The following is a 10,000-nucleotide window of genomic DNA, read 5'->3' as shown; positions in this document are numbered from 1 at the left end:
GGAGAGTCAAACACAGAGGATGTTTTAGGGAGAGTCAAACACAGATCAGAGGATGTTTTTCAAACACAGAGGATGGGAGAGTCAAACACAGATCAGAGGATGTTTTTTCAAACACAGAGGATGTTTTAGGGAGTCAAACACAGAGGATGTTTTAGGGAGAGTCAAACACAGAGGATGTTTTAGGGAGTCAAACACAGAGAGAGTCAAACACAGAGGATGTTTTAGGGAGAGTCAAACACAGAGGATGTTTTAGGGAGAGTCAAACACAGAGGGGATGATGTTTTAGGGAGAGTCAGGGAAGTCACAGAGGATGTTTTAGGGAGAGTCAAACACAGAGGATGTTTTAGGGAGAGTCAAACACAGAGGATGTTTTAGGGAGTCAAACACAGAGGATGTTTTAGGAGAGTCAAACACAGAGGATGTTTTAGGGAGAGTCAAACACAGAGGATGTTTTAGGGAGAGTCAAACACAGAGGATGTTTTAGGGAGAGTCAAACACAGAGGATGTTTTAGGGAGAGTCAAACACAGAGGATGTTTTAGGGAGTCAAACACAGAGGATGTTTTAGGGAGAGTCAAACACAGAGGATGTTTTAGGGAGAGTCAAACACAGATCAGAGGATGTTTTAGGGAGTCAAACACAGAGGATGTTTTAGGGAGAGTCAAACACAGAGGATGTTTTAGGGAGAGTCAAACACAGATCAGAGGATGTTTTAGGGAGAGTCAAACACAGAGGATGTTTTAGGGAGAGTCATACACAGATCAGAGGATGTTTTAGGGAGAGTCAAACACAGAGGATGTTTTAGGGAGTCAAACACAGAGGATGTTTTAGGGAGAGTCAAACACAGAGGATGTTTTAGGGAGTCAAACACAGAGGATGTTTTAGGGAGTCAAACACAGAGGATGTTTTAGGGAGAGTCAAACACAGAGGATGTTTTAGGGAGAGTCAAACACAGATCAGAGGATGTTTTAGGGAGTCAAACACAGATCAGAGGATGTTTTAGGGAGAGTCAAACACAGAGGATGTTTTAGGGAGTCAAACACAGAGGATGTTTTAGGGAAAGTGAAACACAGAGGATGTTTTAGGGAGAGTCAAACACAGATCAGAGGATGTTTTAGGGAGAGTCAAACACAGAGGATGTTTTAGGGAGTCAAACACAGAGGATGTTTTAGGGAGAATCATACACAGAGGATGTTTTAGGGAGAGTCAAACACAGATCAGAGGATGTTTTAGGGAGAGTCAAACACAGAGGATGTTTTAGGGAGTCATACACAGAGGATGTTTTAGGGAGAGTCAAACACAGAGGATGTTTTAGGGAGAGTCACACACAGATAAGAGGATGTTTTAGGGAGTTAAACACAGAGGATGTTTTAGGTAGTCAAACACAGAGGATGTTTTAGGGAGTCAAACACAGAGAATGTTTTAGGGAGAGTCAAACACAGAGGATGTTTTAGGGAGAGTCAAACACAGAGGATGTTTTAGGGAGAGTCAAACACAGAGGATGTTTTAGGGAGAGTCAACACACAGAGGATGTTTTAGGGAGAGTCAAACACAGAGGATGTTTTAGGGAGAGTCAAACACACAGATCAAACACAGAGGATGTTTTAGGAGAGTCAAACACAGAGGATGTTTTAGGGAGAGTCAAACACAGAGGATGTTTTATGGGAGAGTCAAACACAGAGGATGTTTTAGGGAGTCAAACACAGAGGACAGAGTCAAACACAGAGGATGTTTTAGGGAGTCAAACACAGAGGATGTTTTAGGGAGAGTCAAACACAGATCAAACACAGAGGATGTTTTAGGGAGAGTCAAACACAGAGGATGTTTTAGGGAGTCAAACACAGAGGGAGAGTCAAACACAGATCAGAGGATGTTTTAGGGAGAGTCAAACATGTTTTAGGGAGAGTCAAACACAGAGGATGTTTTAGGGAGAGTCAAACACAGAGGATGTTTTAGGGAGAGTCAAACACAGAGGATGTTTTAGGGAGAGTCAAACACAGAGGATGTTTTAGGGAGAGTCAAACACAGAGGATGTTTTAGGGAGAGTCAAACACAGATCAGAGGATGTTTTAGGGAGAGTCAAACACAGAGGATGTTTTAGGGAGTCAAACACAGAGGATGTTTTAGGGAGAGTCAAACACAGAGGATGTTTTAGGGAGAGTCAAACACAGAGGATGTTTTAGGGAGAGTCAAACACAGAGGATGTTTTAGGGAGAGTCAAACACAGATCAGAGGATGTTTTAGGGAGAGTCAAACACAGAGGATGTTTTAGGGAGAGTCAAACACAGAGGATGTTTTAGGGAGAGTCAAACACAGAGGATGTTTTTTATGTTTTAGGGAGAGTCAAACACAGAGGATGTTTTAGAGGAGAGTCAAACACAGAGGATGTTTTAGGAGAGTCAAACACAGAGGATGTTTTAGGGAGAGTCAAACACAGATCAGAGGATGTTTTAGGGAGAGTCAAACACAGAGGAGTCAAACACAGATCAGAGGATGTTTTTAGGGAGTCAAACACAGAGGATGTTTTAGGGAGAGTCAAACACAGAGGATGTTTTAGGGGGAGAGTCAAACACAGAGGATGTTTTAGGGAGAGTCAAACACAGAGGATGTTTTCAAACACAGAGGATGGAGAGTCAAACACAGAGGATGTTTTAGGGAGAGTCAAACACAGAGGATGTTTTAGAGTCAAACACAGAGATGTTTTCAAACACAGAGAGGATGTTTTAGGGAGAGTCAACACAGACAGAGGATGTTTTAGGGAGAGTCAAACACAGAGGATGTTTTAGGGAGTCAAACACAGAATGAACACTCCACACACACACACACACACACACACACACACACACACACACACACACACACACACACACACACACACACACACACACACACACACACACACACACACACACACACACACACACACACACACACACACACACACACACACACACACACACACAATAACATACACAGCCTACACCCCTCCCTCCCCCTCACCATCTCCGTTCTTGAAGATGACCTCGTTGTTAGTAAACAGTAGTTCACTCATGATGTCAGGGTTATCCCAGTTCAGCCACAGAGGACGCTTTGCTGAAGACATGATCCTACACTCTTCTAACCTGGGGGAGGGAGAGAACACAGATCAGCCACAGAGGACGCTTCGCTGAAGACATGATCATGACCTCTGACCAGGGGAGGGAGTCAAACACCGATCAGCTGTCAAACAAGTCATGATCATGACCTCTGACCTCCGCTGGTCATACGGCTCCCTGGGCCAACAGGTAGAGCGCTCGCTCCAGCAGTATTTTGATCCCTTGACCTGGATCACAAATGGTCCCGTGACCTGGATCCCAAATGGTCCCTTGACCTGGATCCCAAATGGACGCCTGGACCCGAGCTGGGACGCCCAGCCCAAAATTGCCGCAGCTGCACCAAAGCTGGAGTCCAGGGCCTCCCCGGGGCTAAGAGACCTTGAGGTCGCAGAAGGGATGTCTGTCTTCATGGGGTGAGAACCGGGCATGTGAAGGACCCAGCACCCTCTAAATAGTCTGTTAACTAATATCTGCACACAGGTAACATAACCTGACTCTCCGCCTTGTTTCTCTAGTTGTCGAAAACCAGGTTTCTGAAATTGCACTGGCACCTGTCTGGCAGACCTGGAATCGAAGGCCCCAACACCCACGGACCCTCAGGGGTCGGCCACAGGGGGAAACCAGTGGTACCTGTCGTAGTCTGTTAGAGCAGGTCAGCTGTCAGTGTGGGCTGACAACCCCTCTACAGATCTCAGTGTGGGCTGACAACCCCTCTACAGATCTCAGTGTGGGCTGACAACCCCTCTACAGCACCCTCTAAATAGTCTGTTAACTAATATCTGCACACAGGTAACATAACCTGACTCTCCGCCTTGTTACTCAGTGTGGGCTGACAACCCCCCTCTACAGATCTCAGTGTGGGCTGACAACCCCCCCTCTACAGATCTCAGTGTGGGCTGACAACCCCCCCTCTACAGATCTCAGTGTGGGCTGACAACCCCCCCTCTACAGATCTCAGTGTGGGCTGACAACCCCTCTACAGATCTCAGTGTGGGCTGACAACCCCTCCTCTACAGATCTCAGTGAGGGCTGACAACCCCCCCTCTACAGATCTCAGTGTGGGCTGACAACCCCCCCTCTACAGATCTCAGTGTGGGCTGACAACCCCTCTACAGATCTCAGTGTGGGCTGACAACCCCTCTACAGATCTCAGTGTGGGCTGACAACCCCTCCTCTACAGATCTCAGTGAGGGCTGACAACCCCCCCTCTACAGATCTCAGTGTGGGCTGACAACCCCCCCTCTACAGATCTCAGTGTGGGCTGACAACCCCTCTACAGATCTCAGTGTGGGCTGACAACCCCTCTACAGATCTCAGTGTGGGCTGACAACCCCTCCTCTACAGATCTCAGTGTGGGCTGACAACCCCTCTACAGATCTCAGTGTGGGCTGACAACCCCCCCTCTACAGATCTCAGTGTGGGCTGACAACCCCTCCTCCACCCTAACCCTATCTACTTCTCCACCCTAACCATGTCTACTTCTCCACCCTAACCCTGTCTACTTCTCCACCCTAACCCTGTCTACTTCTCCACCCTAACCCTGTCTACTTCTCCACCCTAACCCTGTCTACTTCTCCACCCTAACCCTGTCTACTTCTCCACCCTAACCCTGTCTACTTCTCCACCCTAACCCTGTCTACCTCTCCACCCTAACCCTGTCTACCTCTCCACCCTAGCCCTGTCTACCTCTACACCCTAACCCTGTCTACCTCTCCACCCTAACCCTGTCTACCTCTCCACCCTAGCCCTGTCTACCTCTACACCCTAACCCTGTCTACTTCTCCACCCTAACCCTGTCTACCTCTCCACCCTAACCCCGTCTACCTCTCCACCCTAACCCCGTCTACTTCTCCACCCTAACCCCGTCTACTTCTCCACCCTAACCCAGTCTACTTCTCCACCCTAACCCTGTCTACTTCTCCACCCTAACCCTGTCTACTTCTCCACCCTAACCCTGTCTACTTCTCCACCCTAACCCTGTCTACTTCTCCACCCTAACCCTGTCTACTTCTCCACCCTAACCCTGTCTACTTCTCCACCCTAACCCTGTCTACTTCTCCCCTAACCCCTAACCCTGTCTACTTCTCCACCCTAACCCTGTCTACCTCTCCACCCTAGCCCTGTCTACCTCTACACCCTAACCCTGTCTACTTCTCCACCCTAACCCTGTCTACCTCTCCACCCTAACCCTGTCTACCTCTCCACCCTAACCCCGTCTACTTCTCCACCCTAACCCCGTCTACTTCTCCACCCTAACCCTGTCTACTTCTCCACCCTAACCCTGTCTACTTCTCCACCCTAACCCTGTCTACTTCTCCACCCTAACCCTGTCTACTTCTCCACCCTAACCCTGTCTACCTCTCCACCCTAACCCTGTCTACCTCTACACCCTAACCCTGTCTACTTCTCCACCCTAACCCTGTCTACTTCTCCACCCTAACCCTGTCTACCTCTCCACCCTAACCCTGTCTACTTCTCCACCCTAACCCTGTCTACTTCTCCAGCCTAACCCTGTCTACCTCTCCACCCTAACCCTGTCTACTTCTCCACCCTAACCCTGTCTACCTCTCCACCCTAACCCTGTCTACCTCTCCACCCTAACCCTCTCTACCTCTCCACCCTAACCCTGTCTACCTCTCCACCCTAACCCTGACTACTTTTCCACTCTCACAATTTGACATTTCAACTTTAATGTGGTATTTACATGTATGTAAATATGTAGCGGGTGTGTGGGTCTCAGAACAGCATGGACCGTGTGTGTGTGTGTGTGTGTGTGTGTGTGTGTGTGTGTGTGTGTGTGTGTGTGTGTGTGTGTGTGTGTGTGTGTGTGTGTGTGTGTGTGCGCGCGCGCGTGTGTGCGTGTGCATGTGCGTGCGTGCGCGTGTGTGTGTGTGTGTGTGTACCTGAGGTTTCCTAGCTGGTGAACAGGGTTCAGTGGAGAGACGAAGCCTTGTAGAGACTCCATGTAGTCTGGCCTCGACATGTGTTCTACCAGGAACTTCATCTGGGTCTGGCAACCAGTCAAATCACAAGGTTCAGATACATCGACCAATCAACACAGAGTCATACCACCAGAACACTATCCGATCAATAAGCATAGAAAGTAAAGTGTGTGTGTGTAAATCTGTAGTGTGTGTATGTAAATCTGTAGTGTGTGTGTGTGTGTATATATGTAAATCTGTAGTGTGTGTATGTAAATCTGTAGTGTGTGTGTGTGTGTATATATGTAAATCTGTAGTGTGTGTGTGCATAGCGTGTGTGTGTGTGTATGTAAATCCAAAGCGTGTGTGTGTGTATGTAAACCCGAAGCGTGTGTGTGTGTATGTAAACCCGAAGCGTGTGTGTGTGTGTATGTAAATCCGAAGCGTGTGTGTGTGTATGTAAATCCGAAGCGTGTGTGTGTATGTAAATCCGTAGCGTGTGTGTGTGTATGTAAATCCGTAGCGTGTGTGTGTGTATGTAAATCCGTAGCGTGTGTGTGTATGTAAATACGTAGCGGGTGTGTGTGTATGTAAATACGTAGCGGGTGTGTGTGTATGTAAATACGTAGCGGGTGTGTGTGTATGTAAATACGTAGCGGGTGTGTGTGTATGTAAATACGTAGCGGGTGTGTGTGTATGTAAATCCATAGCGGGTGTGTCCTACCTTCTGTGTCTCATCTTTCTTCTCCTGTTTCAGTGTGTCTGTGAGGTTCACCAGTTTATCCATCGCTTCCACCTGGAATAATAATACTAATAACAACAAAAACAACAACAACAACAATAACAACATAATAATAATATAATATTCACCTGTCTGTTGAGATGTTTGAGGTACATCCCACAGGCTCTACAGAAGGCTTCCAACAGCAGACCAAACCTCCTGGACACAGTCTTATTGTGCATCTCTGACCTGAGAGAGAGAGACAGAGAGAGAGAGAGAGAGAGACAGAGAGACAGACAGAGAGACAGAGAGAGACAGACAGAGAGACAGAGAGAGAGAGAGAGAGAGAGAGAGAGAGAGAGAGAGAGAGAGAGAGAGAGAGAGAGAGAGAGAGAGAGAGAGAGAGAGAGAGAGACAGAGAGAGAGAGACAGAGAGAGAGAGACAGAGAGAGAGACAGAGAGAGAGACAGACAGAGAGAGAGACAGAGAGAGACAGAGAGAGACAGAGAGAGAGAGAGACAGACAGAGAGAGAGACAGAGAGAGAGACAGAGAGAGAGAGAGAGACAGAGAGAGAGAGAATATTAGTGGACTATAAATCTAATAGTAGTGGATTATAAATCTAGTAGTAGTGGATTATAAATCTAGTAGTAGTGGACTATAATTCTAGTAGTAGTGGATTATAAATCTAATAGTAGTGGATTATAAATCTAATAGTAGTGGATTATAAATCTAATAGTAGTGGATTATAAATCTAGTAATAGTGGATTATAAATCTAATAGTAGTGGATTATAAATCTAGTAGTAGTGGATTATAAATCTAATAGTAGTGGATTATAAATCTAGTAGTAGTGGATTATAAATCGAGCAGTAGTGGATTATAAATCTAGTAGTAGTGGATTATAAATCTAGTAGTAGTGGATTATAAATCTAGTAGAAGTGGATTATAAATCTAGTAGTAGTGGATTATAAATCGAGTTAGGGTTATAGGAGCTACAGTGCTCATTAAGTAGCTATAAGTATAATGACAAAATTATATGAGCTACGGTGCTCATTAAGTAGCTATATGAGCTACGGTGCTCATTAAGTAGATATATGAGCTACGGTGCTCATTAAGGAGCTATATGAGCTACGGTGCTCATTAAGTAGCCATATGAGCTACAGTGCTCATTAAGTAGATATTAGAGCTAAGGTGCTCATTAAGTAGATATATGAGCTACGGTGCTCATTAAGGAGCTATACGAGATACGGTGCTCATTAAGTAGCTATATGAGCTACGGTGCTCATTAAGGAGCTATACGAGATACGGTGCTCATTAAGTAGCTATATGAGCTACGGTGCTCATTAAGTAGCCATATGAGCTACAGTGCTCAGTAAGTAGATATTAGAGCTACGGTGCTCATTAAGTAGCAATATGAGCTACGGTGCTCATTAAGTAGCAATATGAGCTACGGTGCTCATTAAGTAGATATTAGAGCCAAGGTGCTCATTAAGTAGCTATATGAGCTACGGTGCTCATTAAGTAGCTATATGAGCTACGGTGCTCATTAAGTAGAAATATGACCTACGGTGCTCATTAAGTAGAACTATGAGCTACAGTGCTCATTAAGTAGATTATAGAGCTAAGGTGCTCATTAAGTAGCTATATGAGCTACGGTGCTCATTAAGTAGGTATTAGAGCTAAGGTGCTCATTAAGTAGCTATATGAGCTACGGTGCTCATTAAGTAGCAATATGAGCTACGGTGCTCATTAAGTAGATATTAGAGCCAAGGTGCTCATTAAGTAGCTATATGAGCTACGGTGCTCATTAAGTAGATATATGAGCTACGGTGCTCATTAAGTAGCTACATGAGCTACGGTGCTCATTAAGTAGCTATATGAGCTACGGTGCTCATTAAGTAGCTATATGAGCTACGGTGCTCATTAAGTAGCCATATGAGCTACAGTGCTCAGTAAGTAGATATTAGAGCTACGGTGCTCATTAAGTAGCAATATGAGCTACGGTGCTCATTAAGTAGAAATATGACCTACGGTGCTCATTAAGTAGAACTATGAGCTACAGTGCTCATTAAGTAGATATTGGAGCTAAGGTGCTCATTAAGTAGAAATATGAGCTACGGTGCTCATTAAGTAGATATTAGAGCTAAGGTGCTCATTAAGTAGCTATATGAGATACGGTGCTCATTAAGTAGCTATATGAGCTACGGTGCTCATTAAGTAGCAATATGAGCTACAGTGCTCATTAAGTAGATATTAGAGCCAAGGTGCTCATTAAGTAGCTATATGAGCTACGGTGCTCATTAAGTAGAAATATGACCTACGGTGCTCATTAAGTAGAACTATGAGCTACAGTGCTCATTAAGTAGATATTAGAGCTAAGGTGCTCATTAAGTAGAAGTATGAACTACGGTGCTCATTAAGTAGCTATATGAGCTACGGTGCTCATTAAGTAGGTATTAGAGCTAAGGTGCTCATTAAGTAGCTATATGAGCTACGGTGCTCATTAAGTAGCAATATGAGCTACGGTGCTCATTAAGTAGATATTAGAGCCAAGGTGCTCATTAAGTAGCTATATGAGCTACGGTGCTCACTCTGGATAAGAGCGTCTGCTAAATGACTTAAATGTAAATGTAAATGTAAGTAGCTATATGAGCTACGGTGCTCATTAAGTAGCTATATGAGCTACGGTGCTCATTAAGTAGCTATATGAGCTACGGTGCTCATTAAGTAGAAATATGAGCTACGGTGCTCATTAAGTAGATATATGAGCTACGTGGTCATTAAGTAGCTATATGAGCTACGGTGCTCATTAAGTAGATATATGAGCTACGGTGCTCATTAAGTAGCTACAGTTGAAGTTAGAAATGTACATACAACACTTAGTTTGGAGTCATGAAAACTCATTTTTCAACCACTCCACAAATTTCTTGTTAACAAACTATAGTTTTGACAAGTCGGTAAAGGACATCTACTTTGTACATGACACAATTCATTTTTCTAACAATTGTTTACAGACAGATTATTTCACTTATAATTCACTGTATCACAATTCCAGTGCCTTTAAACAGCTTGGAAAATTCCAGAAAATTATGTCATGGCTTTAGAAGCTTCTGATAGGCTAATTGACATCATTTCAGTCAATTGGAGGTATACCTGTGGATGTATTTCAAGGCCTACCTTCAAACTCAGTGGCTCTTTGCTTGACATCATGGGAAAATCAAAAGAAATCAGCCACGACAAGAAAAATAATTGTAGACCTCCACAAG

General features: G+C 44.8%; 1 protein-coding gene across 1 annotated transcript in view; it reads right to left on the bottom strand.

Moving 5' to 3' along the window:
* The window catches only part of zgc:158659 (uncharacterized protein LOC791141 homolog), a 78,907-nt gene that overhangs the window by 18,448 nt on the left and 50,459 nt on the right, over positions 1 to 10,000 (bottom strand). Inside the window, 4 exon segments of the mRNA XM_046329101.1 lie at positions 2,999 to 3,120; positions 5,997 to 6,103; positions 6,739 to 6,810; positions 6,885 to 6,984. Of these exon segments, the coding sequence (XP_046185057.1) occupies positions 2,999 to 3,120; positions 5,997 to 6,103; positions 6,739 to 6,810; positions 6,885 to 6,984 (401 nt within the window).

Source organism: Oncorhynchus gorbuscha, linkage group LG25 (assembly GCF_021184085.1).
Source record: "Oncorhynchus gorbuscha isolate QuinsamMale2020 ecotype Even-year linkage group LG25, OgorEven_v1.0, whole genome shotgun sequence".
Classification (NCBI taxonomy): Eukaryota; Metazoa; Chordata; class Actinopteri; order Salmoniformes; family Salmonidae; genus Oncorhynchus; species Oncorhynchus gorbuscha.
The sequence above is the reverse complement of the archived record's forward strand: the minus strand, read 5'-3'. Positions and strand labels throughout refer to the sequence as shown.